Source organism: Rana temporaria, assembly GCF_905171775.1.
Source record: "Rana temporaria chromosome 5 unlocalized genomic scaffold, aRanTem1.1 chr5z, whole genome shotgun sequence".
Lineage (NCBI taxonomy): Eukaryota > Metazoa > Chordata > Amphibia > Anura > Ranidae > Rana > Rana temporaria.
The window spans coordinates 339,095-365,249 of NW_024404467.1; the positions used below are offsets into that span (position 1 = coordinate 339,095).

Below are 26,155 nucleotides of genomic sequence, written 5' to 3' on the forward strand. Positions count from 1 at the left end.
AGAAAAAAATCACTTTTTTGAATTAAAAAATAAAGACAACAATAAATTTTGCCCAATTTTTTTATATATTGTGAAAGATAATGTTACGCCAAGTATCCCAACATGTCACGCTTAAAAATTGCGCCCGCTCGTGGCATGACGTCAATCTTTTACCCTTAAAAATCTTGATAGGCGACGTTTAAAAAATTCTACAGGTTGCATTTTTTAAGTTACAGAGAAGGCCTAGGGCTAGAATTATTGCTCTCGCTCTAACGATCGCGGCGATACCTCACTTGTGTGGTTTGAACACAGTTTTCATATGCGGGCGCTACTCGCGTATGCGTTCGCTTCTGTGTGCGAGCTCGTCGGGACGGGGCGCTTTAAAAAAAAAAAAAAAAAATTTCTTATTTATTTTTATTTAGTTTATAATTTTTTACACTGAAATAAAAAAAAAAAAAAAAAAATTGATCACTTTTATTCCTATTGCAAGGAATGTAAATATCCCTTGTAATAGAAAAAAGCATGACAGGTCCTCTTATATATGAGATCTGGGGTCAAAAAGACCTCACATCTCATATTTAGACTAAAATGCAAAAAAAAAAAAAAAAAAATAGAAAAAAAATGTTTCTTTAAGACGCTGGGCGGGACTGACGTTTTGACGTCACTTCCGCCCAGCAGAGCTATGGGGACGGGTGGGGGCGATTTTTCCCTCACTCGCAACCCCAGTCAGCTGCCGAACGGACCCGATCGCCTCCGCCGCTACCAACAGCTCCGGTAAGCGGCGGAGGGCGCGGGAGAGTGGCGGGAGGGGGGGGGCCCTTTCCCGCCACCGATAACGGCGATCTCGCGGTGAATCCGCCGCGGAGACCGCCGTTATCGTGTACAAGACCGCCCACTGAAGAGATGGATATCTCGGTTGTGGCAGAAGCTGCTGCCGTTACCGAGATATCCATCTTTAAAAAGAGGACGTCTTTTTGACATGGGGCGGTGGTCAAGAGGTTAAAGAGTTCCAGTTTTGCAGCTAAACTAGTCCTGCCTGGTTCTTGGTTACAATAGGTGGCTATAATATCTGATATCCATGTTCAGACTGGGGGAAGAACCCAAGCGGAGTGTGGGACGGTTCCATCACAATGCCCAGGCCATCTCACAGTCTGTGTTGTCAATCATAGTCCATGTGCTGTCACTCACCAATGATCGCACATTTCCAAACCTTATGTGGGCCAATTGTCAGACTCGTAACTACGTACCTTGTTCTGTCGGAGGTAAGAGTCGCAGGACTCCAGCACCTCCACCATTGCCGTCTCTCCCATGAAGCACAGAGAGCTGTAGATCTGCTCCTGTACATCGGGGTCCTTGTCTGTGGAGGTGTCCATGAGCGTGACGGCCAAGCCTGGTGAGAAACAGACACGTTTTATATTCCGGGGTGCAGATAATAGCCAACAGTCACAGGTACTGGGTAACAAATGTATGGGGCCCCTACTGAATCCTAGGAGCCAAAATTACAGTAGAACAACAGGAAAGACTCCTCCATTCATTACACATCCAGGGAAAACGATCGGTGTACCAACCAGGGCACTGCCCACAGCAAACACTCCCTCCCCCGAGTGCAAATATAAATCATTACAATGAATTCAAAGCAACATGTCATAGAACATCAATCCAGCGACAAAATTATTTCACGGTTATCCAAATTCATTTTGGTCATTTTTGGTGGAGTGGTTTAACCACTTAAGCCCCGGACCAATATGCAGCCTAAAGACCCAAGGTGTTTTTACAGTTCGGGACTGCGTCGCTTTAACAGACAATTGCGCGGTCGTGCGACGTGGCTCCCAAACAAAATTGGCGTCCTTTTTTCCCCACAAATAGAGCTTTCTTTCGGTGGTATTTGATCACCTCTGCGGTTTTTAGTTTTTGCGCTATAAACAAAAATAGAGCGACAATTTTGAAAAAAATGCAATATTTTTTACTTTTTGCTATAATAAATATCCCCCAAAAACCTATATAAAAAAACTTTTTCCCTCAGTTTAGGCCGATACGTATTCTTCTACCTATTTTTGGTAAAAATAAAAATCGCAATAAGCGTTCATCGATTGGTTTGCGCAAAATGTATAGCGTTTACAAAATAGGGGATAGTTTTATTGCATTTTTATTATTTTTTTTTTTTTTACTACTAACGGCGGCGATCAGCAATTTTTTTCGTGACTGCGACATTATGGCGGACACTTCGGACAATTTTGACACATTTTTGGGACAACTGTCATTTTCACAGCAAAAAATGCATTTAAATTGCATTGTTTATTGTGAAAATGACAGTTGCAGTTTGGGAGTTAACCACAAGGGGCGCTGTAGGAGTTGGGGTGCACCTAGTGTGTGTTTACAACTGTAGGGGGGTGTGGCTGTAGGACTGACGTCATCGATTGTGTCTCCCTATAAAAGGGATCACGCGATCGATGCGCCGCCACAGTGAAGCACGGGGAAGCTGTGTTTACATACGGCTCTCCCCGTTCTTCAGCTCCGGGGAGCGATCGCGACGGAGCGGCTATAAACAAAATAGCCACGCCCTCGTCCCGGATCGCCCCCCCGAGCGAACCCGACCGCCGCATGTAGCGGGGGGGGGGGTCCTGATCGGACCCCCCACCCGCTAATAGGCGAGGACGTACGTGTACGCCCATGTGCCTGTACGTGCCATTCTGTGGACGTACATATACATGCGGGGGTCGGGAAGTGGTTAAAGGGTCACTAAAGTAAAAAAAATAATTTCGCTGAAATGACTCTTTACAGGGTATAGAGACATAATAGTTAAAGGGGTTTTCCAGCCTTTTTTTAAGTTTATTAAAAGTCAGCAGCTACAAAAAGTGTAGCTGCTGGCTTTTAATAAACCGACACTTACCTGCTCCACGGTTCCAGCGACGCGCCGGCCAGGGCTCCGCTCCTCCCCCCCCCCTCGCCGGCGTCTTCATTTCTAGTGTGGGCACCCGGCAGTGACAGCTTTCGGCTTCACGGCCGGGCACCCACTGCGCATGCGCGAGCGGCACTGCGCATGCGCGAGCGGCGCCGCCCGATTGGACAGGCGCTCGCCTACAGGGAGGGGCTGCAATAAGGCGATTAAGCTAATTGCCTTACCAGCCCCTCGGCGGAAGGAGGAAGTGGGACAGGAAGTCCCACTTCTCCTGAAGCCCCCACATGTGGCATGTAAGGGGGCAAGGAGTGGGTTAAGCGGAAGTTCTATTTTTAGGTGGAACTCCACTTTAACTGATTCCTTTAAAAAATGATTAAAAATAGATAAAAACCAATCATATAATGTACCTACAGTTTAGTTTTGTTTTTGCTGTTGTTTCCTGGTTCTCTGATGTACAGAGACAAACAGCCAATAGAGGGCAGTGATGCTTTGTTAAACGAAACTGGATTGGTGCTGACACACAGTAATCACACCTCCTTGATTAGTCACCACCGTGAGAAATCTCCCAGTACCGTGGTTATCAGGAAACAGACAACCAGGAAGTGTCCAGAACAGAGAGGAATTACAGCAACATCAAAGCAAAAACGAACAATGAGGATATGAAACCAGGACTGCAGTGAGGTAAAGGAAGCTATTTAGCTAAAAAAAAAAAAAAAAAAAAAAAATCCTTTAGTGACCCTTTAAGGTTAAGAACTGACATCTGTGCCCCACTGGGGGATTCTACTTTAATTCCACAAAATCCCCTCTTAGTTGTCACCAGTACAAGTGTCCCCATTGGAACTGTTCCTGGACCAAACCATTATCACCATGAGAACTGTACAACCCAACTATAACCTGGGCCAAACCATTATCACTACGAGAACTGTACAACCCAATGATGATAACATGGACCAAACCACCATAAGAACTGTACAACCCAACTATAACCTGGGCCAAACCATTATCACCATAAGAACTGTACAACCCAATGATAACACGGACCAAACCATTATCACCATGAGAACTGTACAAGCCAACTATACTCTGCACCTAACCATGAGAACTGTACAACCCAATGATGATAACATGGACCAAACCATCATCAACATGAGAACTGTACAAGCCAACTATAACCTGGGCCAAACCATTATCACCATAAGAACTGTACAACCCAATGATAACATGGACCAAACCATCATCACCATGAGAACTGTACAAGCCAACTATACTCTGCACCTAACCATGAGAACTGTACAACCCAATGATGATAACATGGACCAAACCATTATCACCATGAGAACTGTACAATCCAATGATGATAACATGGACCAAACCATTATCACCATGAGAACTGTAAAACCCAATGATGATAACATGGACCAAACCATTATCACCATGAGAACTGTACAAACCAACTATAACCTGGGCCAAACCATTATCACCATGAGAACTGTAAAACTCAATGATGATAACATGGACCAAACCAACATCACCATGAGAACTGTACAAACCAACTATAACCTGGACCAAACCATTATCACGATAAGAAATGGACAAGCCAACTATACTCTGGACCAAACCATTGTAAACATGAGAACCTTACAACCCAATTGAAACCTGGACCAAACCATTATCACCACGAGAACTGTACAACTCAACTATAACCTGGACCAAACCATTACCACCACGAGAACCCTTACAAGTCATCTTTATCTAGGACCAAACCATTATCACCACAAGAGCTGTAAAAGCTGGAAATCACTGTAGGCGCTGCCATCTTGGGGGTCCTGTGCCGAGCAGCTGCCCTGCTGCAGTGAACACATGAGGTCACTCACCCGGTCGGGCGCAGAAGATGTTGAATTCACCGAAAACATGCATGCACATTATGCAAATATTCTCTGAATGGCGCCCATGCCAAGCAAGTGAATCCTCGTCTTCAGCGAGCAGCAGGGCCGTGGCTCAGCATAGGACCCGGAAGCTAGTGGCAATAAACGTAGTAGTGGTGCTTACTAAAAAGGGATTTCAGCTTCCCCGGGGATCGGCTAGGTATGGCGCATGTATAGTTACATCGATCCAAGCTGGACCAATGTATTTCAAAACATCCATATCTAAGTATTGTCACAAATTCTCTGAGCCGTCAAACGCCACATATAGTTTACCAGCTTACGTTTGATACTGGAATTGGCCATTGTCCTCTCTGTCTTCTAGTATCTTGTAGAATCCACTGTGGAGGATGGGCAGCGAGGTTCGGAGTTCACGTTTCTAGACAGTCTTCGCGGGTTCAGGCTGGAGGTGCACACGAGCCAAGGACACCCCGTATTGCTTCAGATTAGAAATGATCCATGTGGCGGAACACCATGGGCCTCGGCTAGGAAGACAAAGACCATTATCTACAATGTGACTGAGGAGTTGCTGGTCTCCACCACCAGTTCCTACAATCTACTCTGGAAGATCCCAATCTTTGGAAGACTAGACACAGCGAGAGGCCTAAAAACGTGCAAAAGATGCAGGAGAGTCCAATCCGAGGGGGGGGGGGGGGGGATTGCTACGTTGGATCCCGGGATCTCATAAGACGTGGACTATGAATGGCACCTGAGAGACGGCCGAGCCAAGACCTACTGAGATATGGAATATGTGGAGGTCCTGAGGGAGCTTACAGATGGTTCTGTCCAATCACATCCAGATGGAAGTCAGGAAAAACTTTATCCAGTGTACATTTTCCTGAGAAAAAGAGAGAAAAATCATAAAAAATGATGAAATGTGAGCCAGTCATAACACAGACTGTCCTTATGTACATAGTTGGTGAGGTTGAATAACGGAACTCCTCCGTCCCCCCCACACAACTGAGCTCCTCCGTCCCCCCCACACAACTGAGCTCCTCCCTCCCCCCCACACAACTGAGCTCCTCCTCCGTCCCCCCCACAACTGAGCTCCTCCTCCGTCCCCCCCCCACAACTGAGCTCCTCCTCCGTCCCCCCACAACTGAGCTCCTCCTCCCTCCCCCCCACAACTGAGCTCCTCCGTCCCCCCCCACACAACTGAGCTCCTCCGTCCCCCCCACACAACTGAGCTCCTCCGTCCCCCCCACACAACTGAGCTCCTCCGTCCCCCCCACACAACTGAGCTCCTCCGTCCCCCCCACACAACTGAGCTCCTCCGTCCCCCCCACAACTGAGCTCCTCTGTCCCCCCCACAACTGAGCTCCTCCGGCCCCCCCACACAACGGAGCTCCTCCGTCCCCCCACACAACTGAGCTCCTCCGTCCCCCCACACAACTGAGCTCCTCCGTCCCCCCACACAACTGAGCTCCTCCTCCGTCCCCCCCCACAACTGAGCTCCTCCGCCCCCCCCCCAACTGATCTCCTCTGTCCCCCCCACAAATGAGCTCCTCCGTCCCCCCCACAACTGAGCTCCTCCTCCCTCCCCCCCACAACTGAGCTCCTCCTCCGTCCCCCCCACAACTGAGCTCCTCCATCCCCCCCACAACTGAGCTCCTCGAGCTCCTCCATCCCCCCCACAACTGAGCTCCTCGAGCTCCTCTATCCCCCCCCCCAAAACTCAGCTCCTCCATCCCTGAGCTTCTCCATCCCCCCATAACTCAGCTCCTCCACCCCCCCCCCATAACTCAGCTCCTCCATCCCTGAGCTCCTCCATCCCCCCATAACTCAGCTCCTCCATCCCTGAGCTTCTCCATAACTCAGCTCCTCCATCCCCCTATAACTCAGCTCCTCCATCCCCCCATAACTCAGCTCCTCCATCCCCCGAGCTCCTCTATCCCCCCCATAACTCAGCTCTTCCATCCCCCTATAACTGAGCTCCTCCATCTCCCCATAACTCCGCTCCTCCATCTCCCCATAACTCCGCTCCTCCATCCCTGAGCTTCTCCATCCCCCCATAACTCAACTCTTCCACACCCCCCCCCCCCCCATAACTCAGCTCCTCCATCCCTGAGCTCCTCTCCATCCCCCCATAACTCAGCTCCTCCATCCCCTGAGCTCCTCCATCCCCCCATAACTCAGCTCTTCCATTCCCCGAGCTCCTCCATCCCCCCCATAAATGAGCTCCTCCATCACCCCCCCATAACTGAACTTCTCCATCCCCCGAGCTCCTTCATCCCTGAGCTCCTCCATCCCCCCATGACTCAGCTCTTCCATCCCCCCATGACTCAGCTCTTCAATCCCCTCATAACTGAACTCCTCCATCCCCCCATAACTGAGCTCCTCCATCCCTCCCCATAACAGAGCTCCTCTGTCCACCAGCTCCTTCACCCCCCCATAACTGAACTCCTCCATCCCCCGAGCTCCTTCATCCCTGAGCTCCTCCATCCCCCCATGACTCAGCTCTTCCATCCCCCCATGACTCAGCTCTTCAATCCCCTCATAACTGAACTCCTTCACCCCCCCATAACTGAACTCCTCCATCCCACGAGCTCCTTCACCCCCCATAACTGAACTCCTCCATCCCACGAGCTCCTTCACCCCCCATAACTGAACTCCTCCATCCCACGAGCTCCTTCATCCCCCCCATAACTGAGCTCCTCCATCTCCACCCCCATAACTGAGCCCCATCTCCCCCAGTTCCTTCACCCCCCCCCCCCATAACCGTCTCCTTAATCCCCCCCCCCCTTCATCCTCCCCATGCAGCCGAACCAGAGTCTACTAAAGTGGCAGAATTATCATTTTCACTCCAGCTATTGCCGAGTCTGTCGTCTACTAGGACCCCCAGAGGTTCTCCTCCTAGCGAGTAACTTACAATTATATTTTTAGCCCCCAAGTCCATTACTGTACATTTTCCAACAACAAACCTGATTTGCCATGTAGTTGCACCCCCCCCCCCCCCCATTATTTTAGGTCTTTTTTTTAAAAAGTTTCTATATCCCGATGTGAAGGTATCACCCTACTTAGCTCAAACACTGAGATTGAGACATTTATGCCGACCACGATATCATTTGTGAATAAATGAAACAGAATTGGCCCCAAGACAGAGCCTTGGGGGGCCCCACTTACCACCCCAGACCAGTCTGAGTGCTCGTTATTGATCACCACCCCTGTAGCCATTTTTCTATCCAAGAACAAGCCTTACGGTCCACGCCTATAGACCTTAATGAGTAGATTAAGTGTTTATGCAGTGGGGTCCGTCCATGGTGGGAACAGGGGTGCCGCCCCCTCTCTCCTGCACCCGTCAATCACCAATAGATTGCATTGCATGAATCTATCTATTGACGCCGCCCCCTATTCAGGTGTCCCGCCCCCTCTCTCCTGCACCCGTCAATCACCAATAGATTGCATTGCATGAATCTTTCTATTGATGCCGCTGCCGCCCCCTATTCAGGTGTCCCGCCCCCTCTCTCCTGCACCCGTCAATCACCAATAGACTGCATTGCATGAACCTTTCTATTGACGCCGCTGCCGCCCCCTATTCAGGTGTCCCGCCCCCTATTCAGGTGTCCCGCCCCCTCTCTCCTGCACCCGTCAATCACCAATAGACTGCATTGCATGAATCTTTCTATTGGCGCCGCTGCCGCCCCTATTCAGGTGTCCCACCCCCTCTCTCCTGCACCCGTCAATCACCAATAGATTGCATTGCATGAATCTTTCTATTGACGCCGCTGCCGCCCCCTATTCAGGTGTCCCGCCCCCTCTCTCCTGCACCCGTCAATCACCAATAGACTGCATTGCATGAATCTTTCTATTGACGCAGCTGCCGCCCCTATTCAGGTGTCCCGCCCCCTCTCTCCTGCACCCGTCAATCACCAATAGACTGCATTGCATGAATCTTTCTATTGACGCAGCTGCCGCCCCTATTCAGGTGTCCCGCCCCCTCTCTCCTGCACCCGTCAATCACCAATAGACTGCATTGCATGAATCTTTCTATTGATGCCGCTGCCGCCCCCTATTCAGGTGTCCCGCCCCCTCTCTCCTGCACCCGTCAATCACCAATAGACTGCATTGCATGAATCTTTCTATTGACGCCGCTGCCGCCCCCTATTCAGGTGTCCCGCCCCCTCTCTCCTGCACCCGTCAATCACCAATAGACTGCATTGCATGAATCTTTCTATTGACGCAGCTGCCGCCCCTATTCAGGTGTCCCGCCCCCTCTCTCCTGCACCCGTCAATCACCAATAGACTGCATTGCATGAATCTTTCTATTGGCGCCGCTGCCGCCCCCTATTCAGGTGTCCCGCCCCCTCTCTCCTACACCCGTCAATCACCAATAGACTGCATTGCATGAATCTTTCTATTGACGCCGCTGCCGCCCCCTATTCAGGTGTCCCGCCCCCTCTCTCCTGCACCCGTCAATCACCAATAGACTGCATTGCATGAACCTTTCTATTGACGCCGCTGCCGCCCCCTATTCAGGTGTCCCGCCCCCTCTCTCCTGCACCCGTCAATCACCAATAGACTGCATTGCATGAATCTTTCTATTGACGCCGCTGCCGCCCCCTATTCAGGTGTCCCGCCCCCTCTCTCCTGCACCCGTCAATCACCAATAGATTGCATTGCATGAATCTTTCTATTGACGCCGCTGCCCCCCCCTATTCAGGTGTCCCGCCCCCTCTCTCCTGCACCCGTCAATCACCAATAGACTGCATTGCATGAATCTTTCTATTGACGCCGCTGCCGCCCCCTATTCAGGTGTCCCGCCCCCTCTCTCCTGCACCCGTCAATCACCAATAGATTGCATTGCATGAATCTTTCTATTGACGCCGCTGCCGCCCCCTATTCAGGTGTCCCGCCCCCTCTCTCCTGCACCCGTCAATCACCAATAGACTGCATTGCATGAATCTTTCTATTGACGCCGCTGCCGCCCCCTATTCAGGTGTCCCGCCCCCTCTCTCCTGCACCCGTCAATCACCAATAGACTGCATTGCATGAATCTTTCTATTGATGCCGCTGCCGCCCCCTATTCAGGTGTCCCGCCCCCTGTTGAGCGCCGGCCACCTGAAAAACAGTGGTGGGCGTGTTTTGGAAGTGCCTGATTAAAGCCATCGGCCTGTGGGCTCTAATCGGCTTCCAAATGGTTAACCAGAGGGCGCACGGCTGTGTTATGGAATCGCTTCCCTAACATTGACCCACCTCTCAGCCAATCAGGTGCACCGGGTCTGGTTAACAGTCACCTGATTGGCTGAAGTGACATTGAGTATGGGAGAAGACATTGAGGGAGCATGGAGGAGGACAGCACTGACCCGAGGAAGGTAAGTGCCGGGCTGGGGGCAAACTGGCTGCATTGGGGGGGGGGGGGCAAACTGGCTGCATTAAGGGGGGGAACTGGCTGCATTAGGGGGGGGGGCAAACTGGCTGCATTAGGGGGGGGCAAACTGGCTGCATTAGGGGGGGGCATTAGGGGGGGGGCAAACTGGCTGCATTAGGGGGGGGCAAACTGGCTGCATTGGGGGGGGGGGCAAACTGGCTGCATTAGGGGGGGGGCAAACTGGCTGCATTAGGGGGGGCAAACTGGCTGCATTAGGGGGGGGGCAAACTGGCTGCATTAGGGGGGGGGCAAACTGGCTGCATTAGGGGGGGGCAAACTGGCTGCATTAGGGGGGGGCAAACTGGCTGCATTAGGGGGGGGCAAACTGGCTGCATCAGGGGGGGGGCAAACTGGCTGCATTAGGGGGGGGGGAAACTGGCTGCATTAGGGGGGGGGGGCAAACTGGCTGCATTAGGGGGGAGGCAAACTGGCTGCATTAGGGGGGGGGGCAAACTGGCTGCATTAGGGGGGGGGGCAAACTGGCTGCATTGGGGGGGGGGGGAAACTGGCTGCATTGGGGGGGGGGAAACTGGCTGCATTGGGGGGGGGGGCAAACTGGCTGCATTAGGGGGGGGGGAAAACTGGCTGCATTAGGGGGGGGGCAAACTGGCTGCATTAGGGGGGGGGCAAACTGGCTGCATTAGGGGGGGGCAAACTGGCTGCATTGGGGGGGGGGGCAAACTGGCTGCATTAGGGGGGGGCAAACTGGCTGCATTGGGGGGGGGCAAACTGGCTGCATTAGGGGGGGGGACAAACTGGCTGCATCGGGGGGGGCAAACTGGCTGCATTGGGGGGGGGCCAACTGGCTGCATTGGGGGGGCAAACTGGCTGCATTGGGGGGGGCAAACTGGCTGCATCTGGGGGGGCAAACTGGCTGCATTGGGGGGGGGCAAACTGGCTGCATTGGGGGGGGCAAACTGGCTGCATTGGGGGGGGCAAACTGGCTGCATTGGGGGGGGCAAACTGGCTGCATTGGGGGGGGCAAACTGGCTGCATTGGGGGGGGCAAACTGGCTGCATTGGGGGGGGGGCAAACTGGCTGCATTGGGGGGGGGGGCAAACTGGCTGCATTGGGGGGGGGCAAACTGGCTGCATTGGGGGGGGCAAACTGGCTGCATTGGGGGGGGCAAACTGGCTGCATTGGGGGGGGGGGGGCAAACTGGCTGCATTGGGGGGGGGGCAAACTGGCTGCATTGGGGGGGGGGGGGCAAACTGGCTGCATTGGGGGGGGGGGGCAAACTGGCTGCATTGGGGGGGGGGGGCAAACTGGCTGCATTTGAGGAGGGGTTTTTTCAGTTTGTTTGCACCCCCAAAAATTTTGAGCACCAGCTTCCACTGTGTTTATGGGGAACTATATGAAATGCTTTTTGCAGATAGACCACAAGCCCCGCCTTCCCCTTATCTAGATGGCAGCTCATTTCCTCGTAGAATGTTAGCAGATTGGTTTGGCAAGAATGAACTAATAATACTATTCTTATCAGAAAATCTTGGATACGGTCCCTTTTCACCCCCTCCAATAGTTTACATACTATCCATGTTAGACTGACGGGCCTTTTTTGAATAATTGGTACCAAGTTAGCTTTTCGCCAATCAGCTGGCAGCTTCCCTGTCAGTATGCTGTCCCTAAAAATTAGGAATAACCTGACCGAGTTCTTGGAGGACTCTCGGGTGTAAGCCATCTGGTCCTGAGGATTTGTCTTTTTTGAACACCGGCTTCTGTAAGCCACAAGGGTACACTCTGTACAGAATCTCATTTCCATTGGCAAGTAAAACCCACCATCTTCTACAAACCCTTCGCTCCCCTTTCACTCCGGGGGAACCAACCTTTCGCCCCCCTGGGGAACCAACCCTTCGCTCCGGGGGAACCAACCCTTCGCCCCCCGGGGGAACCAACCCTTCGCCCCCCGGGGGAACCAACCCTTCGCCCCCCGGGGGAACCAACCCTTCGCTCCCCCTTCGCTCCGGGGGAACCAACCCTTCGCCCCCCGGGGGAACCAACCCTTCGCTCCCCCGTCGCTCCGGGGGAACCAACCCTTCGCCCCCCGGGGGAACCAACCCTTCGCTCCCCCTTCGCTCCGGGGGAACCAACCCTTCGCCCCCCGGGGGAACCAACCCTTCGCTCCCCCGTCGCTCCGGGGGAACCAACCCTTCGCCCCCCGGGGGAACCAACCCTTCGCTCCCCCGTCGCTCCGGGGGAACCAACCCTTCGCCCCCCGGGGGAACCAACCCTTCGCTCCCCCGTCGCTCCGGGGGAACCAACCCTTCGCCCCCCGGGGGAACCAACCCTTCGCTCCCCCCTTCGCTCCGGGGGAACCAACCCTTCGCTCCGGGGGAACCAACCCTTCGCTCCCCCTTCGCTCCGGGGGAACCACCCCTTCGCTCCCCCCTTCGCTCCGGGGGAACCACCCCTTCGCTCCCCCCTTCGCTCCGGGGGAACCGACCCTTCGCTCCACCACTTGGACAAACCTCAACTATTTCCTTGAAGAACACCATTCACATCAAATACAATCAGAACATTCAGGTCTAGTATATTTCATGGTGGCTTCAGTGCGGACTATGGAGCACATCGGGGACCAGGGATCAGAACCCCCAGATGTTTGGGTCTCTGTAGGTTCCTTAGTGGTGATTTATCCTCAAGACGTCACCCATGGGTGGTGAAGGCAGTAGGGATAGGGGAGAGGCTAATGGGGAACTTCTAATTTCCGTATTATTATTAGTGACAGGGCCCCTTTATAGAATAGCTGAAGCCACTCCTCCTCTGGGTTTTCATTTGCTCTCGTGGTGGAGACGTTTTTATTTTCCATTCTGAGGATACAACAGGAAGTGAGAGAAATCCCCTCTTAGTAGTCACCAGAACCGATGTCCCCAATGGAAGGTTTCCCCCTCTGTTCCTATTCTGATGACAGAGAATCTTCACAACGGGGACACCTGACAGAGGATCCGACCTCCTCCCCCACTCCATCCCGTTCATCGGAGGAGCACATGACACAAAGCTACGAAATTCCTCATCATCTGACACAAGCCGTCCGCCCGCCCGCGCACCCACACCGCGCACCCACACCGCGTGAGAAGAATAATCAGGAAACGAGAAGCCGGATCCTTCTCCAAAGATCCCAATAAAGAGGACCCGTCCCGTATCCAGATATCCCAATAAAGAGGACCCGTCCCGTATCCAGATATCCCAATAAAGAGGAACCGTCCCGTATCCAGATATCCCAATAAAGAGGACCCGTCCCGTATCCAGATATCCCAATAAAGAGGACCCGTCCCGTATCCAAATATCCCAATAAAGAGGACCCGTCCCGTACCCAGATATCCCAATAAAGAGGACCCGTCCCGTACCCAGATATCCCAATAAAGAGGAACCGTCCCGTATCCAGATATCCCAATAAAGAGGAACCGTCCCGTATCCAGATATCCCAATAAAGAGGACCCGTCCCGTATCCAGATATCCCAATAAAGAGGACCCGTCCCGTATCCAGATATCCCAATAAAGAGGACCCGTCCCGTATCCAGATATCCCAATAAAGAGGACCCGTCCCGTATCCAGATATCCCAATAAAGAGGACCCGTCCCGTATCCAGATATCCCAATAAAGAGGACCCGTCCCGTATCCAGATATCCCAATAAAGAGGACCCGTCCCGTATCCAGATATCCCAATAAAGAGGACCCGTCCCGTATCCAGATATCCCAATAAAGAGGACCCGTCCCGTATCCAGATATCCCAATAAAGAGGACCCGTCCCGTACCCAGATATCCCAATAAAGAGGACCCGTCCCGTATCCAGATATCCCAATAAAGAGGACCCGTCCCGTATCCAGATATCCCAATAAAGAGGACCCGTCCCGTATCCAGATATCCCAATAAAGAGGACCCGTCCCGTATCCAGATATCCCAATAAAGAGGACCCGTCCCGTATCCAGATATCCCAATAAAGAGGACCCGTCCCGTATCCAGATATCCCAATAAAGAGGACCCGTCCCGTATCCAGATATCCCAATAAAGAGGACCCGTCCCGTATCCAGATATCCCAATAAAGAGGACCCGTCCCGTATCCAGATATCCCAATAAAGAGGACCCGTCCCGTATCCAGATATCCCAATAAAGAGGACCCGTCCCGTACCCAGATATCCCAAAAAAGAGGACCCGTCCCGTATCCAAAGATCCCAATAAAGAGGACCCGTCCCGTATCCAGATATCCCAATAAAGAGGACCCGTCCCGTATCCAAAGATCCCAATAAAGAGGACCCGTCCCGTATCCAGATATCCCAATAAAGAGGACCCGTCCCGTATCCAGATATCCCCATAAAGAGGACCCGTCCCGTATCCAGATATCCCAATAAAGAGGACCCATCCTGTATCCAGATATCCCAATAAAGAGGACCCGTCCCGTATCCAGATATCCCAATAAAGAGGACCCGTCCCGTATCCAGATATCCCAATAAAGAGGACCCGTCCCGTACCCAGATATCCCAATAAAGAGGACCCGTCCCGTATCCAAAGATCCCAATAAAGAGGACCCGTCCCGTATCCAGATATCCCAATAAAGAGGACCCGTCCCGTATCCAGATATCCCAATAAAGAGGACCCGTCCCGTATCCAGATGTCCCAATAAAGAGGACCCGTCCCGTATCCAGATGTCCCAATAAAGAGGACCCGTCCCGTATCCAGATATCCCAATAAAGAGGACCCGTCCCGTATCCAGATATCCCAATAAAGAGGACCCGTCCCGTATCCAGATATCCCAATAAAGAGGACCCGTCCCGTATCCAGATATCCCAATAAAGAGGACCCGTCCCGTATCCAGATATCCCAATAAAGAGGACCCGTCCCGTATCCAGATATCCCAATAAAGAGGACCCGTCCCGTTCCCAGATATCCCAATAAAGAGGACCCGTCCCGTACCCAGATATCCCAATAAAGAGGACCCGTCCCGTATCCAGATGAATATCCCAATAAAGAGGACCCGTCCCGTATCCAGATATCCCAATAAAGAGGACCCGTCCCGTATCCAGATGAATATCCCAATAAAGAGGACCCGTCCCGTATCCAGATATCCCAATAAAGAGGACCCGTCCCGTATCCAGATATCCCAATAAAGAGGACCCGTCCCGTATCCAGATGAATATCCCAATAAAGAGGACCCGTCCCGTATCCAGATATCCCAATAAAGAGGACCCGTCCCGTATCCAGATATCCCAATACAGAGGACCCGTCCTGTACCCAGATATCCCAATAAAGAGGAACCGTCCCGTACCCAGATATCCCAATAAAGAGGACCCGTCCCGTATCCAGATATCCCAATAAAGAGGACCCGTCCCGTATCCAGATATCCCAATAAAGAGGACCCGTCCCGTACCCAGATATCCCAATAAAGAGGACCCGTCCCGTATCCAGATGAATATCCCAATAAAGAGGACCCGTCCCGTATCCAGATGAATATCCCAATAAAGAGGACCCGTCCCGTATCCAGATATCCCAATAAAGAGGACCCGTCCCGTATCCAGATATCCCAATAAAGAGGACCCGTCCCGTATCCAGATATCCCAATAAAGAGGACCCGTCCCGTATCCAGATGAATATCCCAATAAAGAGGACCCGTCCCGTATCCAGATATCCCAATACAGAGGACCCGTCCTGTACCCAGATATCCCAATAAAGAGGAACCGTCCCGTACCCAGATATCCCAATAAAGAGGACCCGTCCCGTATCCAGATATCCCAATAAAGAGGACCCGTCCCGTACCCAGATATCCCAATAAAGAGGACCCGTCCCGTATCCAGATGAATATCCCAATAAAGAGGAGCCGTCCCGTATCCAGATATCCCAATAAAGAGGACCCGTCCCGTATCCAGATGAATATCCCAATAAAGAGGACCCGTCCCGTATCCAGATATCCCAATAAAGAGGACCCGTCCCGTATCCAGATATCCCAATACAGAGGACCCGTCCTGTACCCAGATATCCCAATAAAGAGGAACCGTCCCGTACCCAGATATCCCAATAAAGAGGAACCGTCCCGTACCCAGATATCCCAATAAAGAGGACCCGTCCCGTATCCAGATATCCCAATAAAGGAGGACCCGTCCCGTATCCAGATATCCCAATAAAGAGGACCCGTCCCGTACCCAGATATCCCAATAAAGAGGACCCGTCCCGTAGATATCCCAATAAAGAGGGCCCGTCCCGTATCCAGATATCCCAATAAAGAGGACCCGTCCCGTATCCAGATGAATATCCCAATACAGAGGACCCGTCCCGTACCCAGATATCCCAATACAGAGGACCCGTCCCGTACCCAGATATCCCAATAAAGAGGACCCGTCCCGTATCCAGATATCCCAATAAAGAGGACCCGTCCCGTACCCAGATATCCCAATAAAGAGGACCCGTCCCGTATCCAGATGAATATCCCAATAAAGAGGACCCGTCCCGTATCCAGATATCCCAATAAAGAGGACCCGTCCCGTATCCAGATATCCCAATAAAGAGGACCCGCCCCGTACCCAGATATCCCAATAAAGAGGACCCGTCCCGTACCCAGATATCCCAATAAAGTGGACCTCTCCTGTATTCCGATATCAGAACGATACCACAAAGCCATTGTTTCATCCAACTTTCATCATTCACATACAGAGCTGGAACTGCTCCCTCTGGTGGCTCTCTATATATCAGGCAGTGCAATCAGCATTCTTACTATGATGAACCCAGTTACAGATGGAGTGTGCAGCCCCCCCCCCCCCCCGTACAGAGCATCTCATTGGGAAGGTTTATAGAACACTCAATGAGACGACGACCCCCCCCCCCCCCACTAAAACTAACAACTGGCTCCTTTATATCATTTGTTGGTTTTATCTCAGCAGCAGTCTATAAATTCTTCATAACAAATCAGCCTCTAAAGAGGAGAAGAAAACCGAGCTGTCTGTGGAAACAAGAACTGCAATATGGGACAGCAAGGAAGGACATTGCACTGATATCTGATCATATACCTTAAAAATGTGTGTAATATATATATATCTATATATATATATATATATATCTATATATATATATATATATATATATATATATATATATATATATATAGAACACCCCCCCCCCCCAAATACAGAAATAATAAATCACAGCTTCCTGCTGGCTGTACAGCTCCTCCTCCTCTACACAGCCTGGGGGGAGGGGTCACCGGCTGAACCTGAATTTCTGGTGGAGGTCAGATAGGAACAGGTCCAGCCAGGTGAGTGCGGGAGACAAAATCTACACCACCATGTGAGAGGAACCACACCGACCCAAAGAGCAACACCAACACGCGGGACACGTGTACCCAGACACACTACACTTATCCACCCGCCCCCACCACATGCCCTCCCACCAACATGCCATAAACGCTACACTCATCCACCCGCCAACACGTCAGATGCGTCCTCCCGCCAACACGTCAGATGCGTCCTCCCGCCAGCACATGTCCTCCCACCAACACACCAGACACGCTACACTCGTCCACCCGCCAGACACGTCCTCCCACCACATGTCCTCCCACCACATGTCCTCCCACCAACATGCCAGACACGCTACACTCGTCCACCCGCCAACACGCCAGACACGTCCTCCCACCACATGTCCTCCCACCACATGTCCTCCCACCAACATGCCAGACACGCTACACTCGTCCACCCGCCAACACGCCAGACACGTCCTCCCACCACATGTCCTCCCACCACATGCCAGACACGCTACACTCGTCCACCCGCCAACACGCCAGACATGTCCTCCCACCACATGTCCTCCCACCACATGCCAGACACGCTACACTCGTCCACCCGCCAACACGCCAGACACGTCCTCCCACCACATGTCCTCCCACCACATGCCAGACACGCTACACTCGTCCACCCGCCAACACGCCAGACACGTCCTCCCACCACATGTCCTCCCACCACATGCCAGACACGCTACACTCGTCCACCCGCCAACACGCCAGACACGTCCTCCCACCACATGTCCTCCCACCACATGCCAGACACGCTACACTCGTCCACCCGCCAACACGCCAGACACGTCCTCCCACCACATGTCCTCCCACCAACATGCCAGACACGCTACACTCGTCCACCCGCCAGACATGTCCTCCCGCCAGCACATGTCCTCCCGCCAACACGCCAGACACGTCCTCCCACCACATGTCCTCCCACCAACATGCCAGACACGCTACACTCATCCACCCGCCAGACACGTCCTCGACAGACACACGTCCTCCCAACACACATGTCCTCCCGCCAACAAGCTACACTCGTCCTCCCACCACACACCAGCTACGTCCTCCCACCTGTGCCAGACCTAACCAAGATAAGGGGGCTTCTGACGTGGACTAGGAGCAAGACTCTTACCCACTGACTAGGGCAGATCATTCTCCAATGATGGACCACCTAATAGACACTGAGGACGTGGATTGGATTACTTCAATAGGACAGAAATATTCATCAACAATATCCCTCAAGAAATCTGACACAACGTTCCATCATTCTGATACAGTGGAATCAGAGTCCAGCCTGAGCTTTTTCGGCCGGGCCTCTCGTTTTGCACTCTGGTGACCCGTTTTCTGCAGAGATCGGTCTGAAGTTCCATTCTCTGCTGACGTCACCGCCATCAGTGGGGGCAGCGCGTCATCGCGACTTCCCAAGTCGGGATCCTCCAGCTGCCCTGATTGATGGCGGTCTCAGCGAGCCGCTGGGACAGCCTCTCCCCGCCCCTCCACGGCTCAGCGCTCCAATGAACGTGGAGAAGCAGAGAGGAAAGCCACGGACAGTCGGCCTCTTTCCTCTCGGGGATCTGTGAGAACCGAGCCAACGGCGATCTTCGTGGCTCAGTTCTCAGTGCAGAGACGCCGGGTGACAGGTGGAGAATCGGTCTGATGTTCCATCCCCCGAGGTAAGCAAGAATAAAAAAAAACAAAAACAAAACCCGCACTTCCCCCGAGCATTGCCACTATTGTAGGTAGGAGACGGACAGTCTGCTACAGGGGTCTCGTGCTCTTCTCTGTGGTTTATACTTAGGATAATGTACTCTGCCTTACCCTGGTTGCCGGGCAGTCTGTCCACCGGGGCTGGTTTAAGGGCTGCGGCGCTAATTATATCATTGTCAGCTATTGGGGGGGGGGGGGCCCCATGAGTCAGCCCCCCCTCGTTATCCAACCCATTGTGTGAGGTTTTGGGTAAATATCTGTGATATTGTGTATGTGGGGGACGGATGTACTTTTCTTAATGTATAAAAAGACAATAAAAGATTCAATATTCCAGTTCTGTAACGAAGCCAGTCTCGCCTGGTCCTTGGTTACCAATATGTGGCTGTAATATCTGATTGGCCCAGAGGGAGCCGTGTACTGACAGAAGCACTCAAGCGGAGAGGGAGGCGGCTCCGTCACACCACCAATACGCCAGCCACACCCACCCACCCAACCAATGCGCCAGCCACAACCACCCACCAATACGCCAGCCACAACCACCCACCCACACGCTAGCCACGCCCAACCAATACGCCGGCCACAACCACCCACCAATACGCCAGCCACAACCACCCACCCACCAGCCACGCCCAACCAACACGCCAGCCACGCCCACCCAACCAATACGCCAGCCACACCCACCCACCCAACCAATGCGCCAGCCACAACCACCCACCAATACGCCAGCCACAACCACCCACACGCCAGCCACGCCCAACCAACACGCCAGCCACGCCCACCCAACCAATACGCCAGCCACACCCACCCAACCAATGCGCCAGCCACAACCACCCACCAATACGCCAGCCACAACCACCCACACGCCAGCCATGCCCAACCAACACGCCAGCCACGGCCACCCAACCAATACGCCAGCCACAACCACCCACACGCCAGCCACGCCAAACCAACACGTCAGCCAGGCCAAACCAACCAATACGCCAGCCACACCCACCCACCCAACCAATGCGCCAGCCACAACCACCCACCCACACGCCAGCCACGCCCAACCAACACGCCAGCCACGCCCACCCAACCAATACGCCAGCCACACCCACCCAACCAATGCGCCAGCCACAACCACCCACACGACAGCCACGCCAAACCAACACGTCAGCCAGGCCAAACCAACCAATACGCCAGCCACACCCACCCAACAATACGCGCCACTCACGCCCACCCAACAATACGCGCCAGCCACGCCCAACCACAAATACACCAGCCACGTCGATCAGCCACGCCCACCCACCCAACATGCCAGCCACGTTCACCCACCAATATGCCAGCCACACCCACCCAATACGTCAGCCACGGCCACCCAATGCGCCAGCCACGCCCCAACCACCAATACGTCAGCCACGGCCACCCAATGCGCCAGCCACGCCCCAACCACCAATACGCCAGCCACGCCCAACCACCAATACGCCAGCCACGCCCAACCACCAATACGCCAGCCACGTCCACCCAAACAATACGCCAGCCACGTTCACCCAAACAATACGCCAGCCACGTCGGCCAGCCACGTCCACCCAACCAATACGCACGCCACGTCCACCCAACCAATACGCACGCCACGTCCACCCAACCAATAGGCGCCAGTCACGGCCGCCCAACAATAGGCGCCAGTCACGGCCGCCCAACAATAGGCGCCAGTCACGCCCACCCAACAATAGGCGCCAGTCACGGCCGCCCAAAAATAGGCGCCAGTCACGGCCGCCCAAAAATAGGCGCCAGTCACGGCCGCCCAACAATAGGCGCCAGTCACGCCCACCCAACAATAGGCGCCAACCACGAATACACCAGCCACGTCGGTCAGCCACGCCCACCCAATGTGTCAGCCACGTCCACCCAACCAATATGCCAGCCACGCCCACCCAACCAATACGCCAGCCACGGCCACCCACGCCCACCCACAATACGCCAGCCACGTCCACCCACAATACGCCAGCCACGTCCACCCACCAATACGCCAGCCACGTCCACCCACCAATACGCCAGCCACGCCCAACCAATACGCCAGCCACACCCACCCAATATGTCAGCTACTCCCATCCAACGCGCCAGCCACATCCACCCACCAATACGCCAGCCACGTCCACCCAACCAATACGCCAGCCACGTCCACCCAACCAATACGCCAGCCACGTCCACCCAACCAATACGCCAGCCACGTCCACCCAACCAATACGCCAAAACCGGACAGACGGACACAGCAGACACATGGACTCATGCTGTGTCAGACGGACAGACACACGGGACACATCTGTAGATCATATTCACCTTCAAAGTACGTCTGCAACTAACCCAGAGATATCAGATCTGCAAAGATACCCTCTGAGGTTTCCCCCTCCCCCGCACTGTGGGTACTGAAAGAGGAAGTGAGGTTGGTTACCACACTGCGGTGACACGTGTGGTAAACGTTCACTCTGTGGGTGGACAGACTAATGATCCCCCCCCCCCAAAAACAATGACCATGACCAGATCTTTTCCATAGAAGGAGGATGGTGACATCACTGAGGGGATCCCACCTGCATCATCTTCCCCCACACCCTCTGGGGACCGAAATATGGAAATGAGAACTCCGGAACCAGGTGCAGATCTACCACAGAAAGCCGAGAGTCTCAACTCATCCCAACCAGGAGCATCTACAACAGGGGGAGGCAACCTCTGCCCTCCAGCTGTGGTGAACTACAAATCCCATCATGCCTCTGCCTCTAGGAGTCAGGTCTGTGATTGTCAGGGTCTTGCAATGTCTCCTGGGTTTCAAAACAGCTGGAGGGCCGAGGCGGCCTACCCCTGATCTACAACACGGGTGCTCAACAGTGTGTCCTCCAGCTGTTGGGGAAATACAAGTCCCATGAGGCATTGCAAGGCTGACAGTTACAAGCCTGACTCCCAAAAGCAGAGGCATGGTGGGACTTGTAGTTCCGCAAAACAACCGCCGAGCTCCCAACCGGGGTCATCCGCAACCGCCGAGCTCCCAACCGGGGTCATCAGCAACCGCCGAGCTCCCAACCGGGGTCATCAGCAACCGCCGAGCTCCCAACCGGGGTCATCAGCAACCGCCGAGCTCCCAACCGGGGTCATCCGCAACCGCCGAGCTCCCAACCAGAGTCATCCGCAACCGCCGAGCTCCCAACCGGGGTCATCCGCAACCGCCGAGCCCAACCAGGGTCATCCACAACCACCGAGCTCCCAACCAGGGTCATCCACAACCACCGAGCTCCCAACCAGGGTCATCCACAACCACCGAGCTCCCAAACAGGGTCATCCACAACCACCGAGCCCAACCAGGGTCATCCACAACCACCGAGCCCCCAACCAGGGTCATCCATAACCACCGAGCCCAACCAGGGTCATCCACAACCACCGAGCCCAACCAGGGTCATCCACAACCACCGAGCCCCCAACCAGGGTCATCCATAACCACCGAGCCCAACCAGGGTCATCCACAACCACCGAGCCCAACCAGGGTCATCCACAACCACCGAGCCCCCAACCAGGGTCATCCACAACCACCGAGCTCCCAAACAGGGTCATCCACAACCACCGAGCTCCCAACCAGGGTCATCCACAACCACCGAGCTCCCAACCAGGGTCATCCACAACCACCGAGCTCCCAACCAGGGTCATCCACAACCACCGAGCTCCCAACCAGGGTCATCCACAACCACCGAGTCCAACCAGAGTCATCCACAACCACCGAGCTCCCAACCAGGGTCATCCACAACCACCGAGCTCAACCCGAGTCATCCACAACCACCGAGTCCAACCAGAGTCATCCACAACCACCGAGCCCCCAACCAGAGTCATCCACAACCACCGAGCCCCCAACCAGGGTCATCCACAACCACCGAGCCCCCAACCAGAGTCATCCACAACCACCGAGCCCCCAACCAGAGTCATCCACAACCACCGAGCCCCCAACCAGAGTCATCCACAACCACCGAGCCCCCAACCAGGGTCATCCACAACCACCGAGCTCCCAACCAGGGTCATCCACAACCACCGAGCTCCCAACCAGGGTCATCCACAACCACCGAGCTCAACCCGAGTCATCCACAACCACCGAGTCCAACCAGAGTCATCCACAACCACCGAGCCCCCAACCAGAGTCATCCACAACCACCGAGCCCCCAACCAGGGTCATCCACAACCACCGAGCCCCCAACCAGGGTCATCCACAACCACCGAGCTCCCAACCAGGGTCATCCACAACCACCGAGCTCCCAACCAGGGTCATCCACAACCACCGAGGCCAACCAGGGTCATCCACAACCACCGAGCTCCCAACCAGAGTCATCCACAACCACCGAGGCCAACCAGGGTCATCCACAACCACCGAGGCCAACCAGGGTCATCCACAACCACCGAGCTCCCAACCAGGGTCATCCACAACCACCGAGCTCCCAACCAGAGTCATCCACAACCACCGAGGCCAACCAGGGTCATCCACAACCACCGAGGCCAACCAGGGTCATCCACAACCACCGAGCCCCCAACCAGAGTCATCCACAACCACCGAGCCCCCAACCAGGGTCATCCACAACCACCGAGCTCCCAACCAGGGTCATCCACAACCACCGAGCTCCCAACCAGGGTCATCCACAACCACCGAGCTCAACCCGAGTCATCCACAACCACCGAGTCCAACCAGAGTCATCCACAACCACCGAGCCCCCAACCAGAGTCATCCACAACCACCGAGCCCCCAACCAGGGTCATCCACAACCACCGAGCCCCCAACCAGGGTCATCCACAACCACCGAGCTCCCAACCAGGGTCATCCACAACCACCGAGCTCCCAACCAGGGTCATCCACAACCACCGAGGCCAACCAGGGTCATCCACAACCACCGAGCTCCCAACCAGAGTCATCCACAACCACCGAGGCCAACCAGGGTCATCCACAACCACCGAGGCCAACCAGGGTCATCCACAACCACCGAGCTCCCAACCAGGGTCATCCACAACCACCGAGTCCAACCAGAGTCATCCACAACCACCGAGTCCAACCAGGGTCATCCACAACCACAGAGTCCAACCAGGGTCATCCACAACCACCGAGCCCAACCAGAGTCATCCACAACCACCGAGCCCAACCGGGGTCATCCACAACCACCGAGCTTCACTCCAAAGCTCACACAATACAACATCAGCTCCACCAAACCTTCTCATGTAGTGTGACCCCCCCCCCCCCCGGAGAGTCACCGGCACTTCCTGCATGCTCCTCAGGACAGGAGATGAGGGGATCCTCTCCAGGAAGAGAATACTCTGGATGAGGGAAGTGGAAGAAGAGCGCCGGACCTGTCTGGGAGATCTGATCTGTATTCCTATTGGAGGATGGAGGTGACTCTGTTCCCGGCAGGAGACGTCCCCACCCCCAAGGATCTCCCCGCTCTCCTTCCTTTGTAGAGTAATAGAAATGGAAGGTCTTCACGCTGCTGAGAGGTCCAAATAAAACTTTATTCTGATAAGAATCCAGAGGACAATCCGACACGTACCAACCATCCCCCCCCATTACAGGTCCCCTTCACTCCCCGTCCAATCACAGTCTTCAGTCAGTCCCTGATGAAGGACCCCAGAAATGACGGGTTGTGGATTGTCCCCCAAATTCCTATCCGGATCTCCCAGCAGCTTCCATGTCTATTCTTCTACCAATAAAACTGCCAGTGTGGCCCCTGGTTGTATCACTCGTCAGCGTGGGCCCCTGGTTGTATCACTCGTCAGCGTGGGCCCCTGGTTGCATCACTAGTCAGCGTGGGCCCCTGGTTGCATCACTAGTCAGCGTGGGCCCCTGGTTGCATCACTAGTCAGCGTGGGCCCCTGGTTGCATCACTAGTCAGCGTGGGCCCCTGGTTGCATCACTAGTCAGCGTGGGCCCCTGGTTGCATCACTAGTCAGCGTGGGCCCCTGGTTGCATCACTAGTCAGCGTGGGCCCCTGGTTGCATCACTAGTCAGCGTGGGCCCCTGGTTGTAGTCAGCGTGGGCCCCTGGTTGTATCACTAGTCAGCATGGGCCCCTGGTTATATCACTAGTCAGCGTGGCCCCTGGTTATGTCCCCTAGCTGTGTCACTAGTCAGTGTGGGCCCTGGTTATATCACTGGTCAGTGTGGCCCCTGGTTATCCCCACCTAGCTGTGTCAGTGTGGCCCCTGGTTATCTCCCCTAGCTGTGTCACTGGTCAGTGTGGCCCCTGGCTCTCGCTGTGTCACTGTTCAGTGTGGCCCCTGGCTCTCGCTGTGTCACTGCTCAGTGTGGCCCCTGGCTCTAAGAGTGGTTCTCGCTGTGTCACCGCTCAGTGTGGCCCCTGGCTCTCGCTGTGTCACTGCTCAGTGTGGCCCCTGACTCTCGCTGTGTCACCGCTCAGTGTGGCCCCTGGCTCTCGCTGTGTCACTGCTCAGTGTGGCCCCTGGCTCTCGCTGTGTCACTGTTCAGTGTGGCCCCTGGCTCTAAGAGTGGTTCTCGCTGTGTCACCGCTCAGTGTGGCCCCTGGCTCTCGCTGTGTCACTGCTCAGTGTGGCCCCTGGCTCTCGCTGTGTCACTGCTCAGTGTGGCCCCTGGCTCTAAGAGTGGTTCTCGCTGTGTCACCGCTCAGTGTGGCCCCTGGCTCTCGCTGTGTCACTGCTCAGTGTGGCCCCTGGCTCTCGCTGTGTCACTGCTCAGTGTGGCCCCTGGCTCTCAGTGTGGCACTGCTCAGTGTGGCCCCTGGCTCTCGCTGGGGCCCCTCACTTACCTCCAGCTGCTCTCAGCTCTGCCGTGAATCTGGTCGCTGCTGTCATGTGACTCATCTGACAGGCGCCGCTGATTGGTTGGGAAGTATTTGTGGGCGTGTCCGCCATCTGACTTGTGACACCAGACAACACCTGAGGCGGTGTGTAGATGAGAAGCACATGATCGCCGCCCACTTCCGGTCTACACAGGTGTCGCCTCCCCAGGATTGGGCCGCCATTTTATTGGTTGGATTTCCGTCTTGTGTAGTATCACTG

The 26,155-nt window shown here is 54.4% G+C and overlaps 2 protein-coding genes across 2 annotated transcripts in view; both read right to left on the reverse strand.

Moving 5' to 3' along the window:
* MROH1 (maestro heat like repeat family member 1) overlaps window positions 1-5,640 on the reverse strand; it is a gene marked incomplete at its 3' end in the record, with an annotated part of 156,514 nt that extends 150,874 nt beyond the window's left edge. Inside the window, 1 exon segment of the mRNA XM_040334349.1 lies at window positions 5,575-5,640.
* Window positions 1-25,931, reverse strand: part of LOC120921865 (maestro heat-like repeat-containing protein family member 1) — a 35,439-nt gene extending 9,508 nt beyond the window's left edge. The window contains exons 1-4 of the mRNA XM_040334351.1: window positions 25,903-25,931; window positions 5,575-5,638; window positions 5,085-5,285; window positions 1,227-1,369 (exon numbers count right to left, since the gene is read on the reverse strand). Of these exons, the coding sequence (XP_040190285.1) occupies window positions 1,227-1,369; window positions 5,085-5,106 (165 nt within the window). The 5' untranslated portion in view covers window positions 5,107-5,285; window positions 5,575-5,638; window positions 25,903-25,931. The remainder of the gene's footprint in view (window positions 1-1,226; window positions 1,370-5,084; window positions 5,286-5,574; window positions 5,639-25,902) is intronic.
* Between the last annotated feature and the right edge of the window lie 224 nt (window positions 25,932-26,155).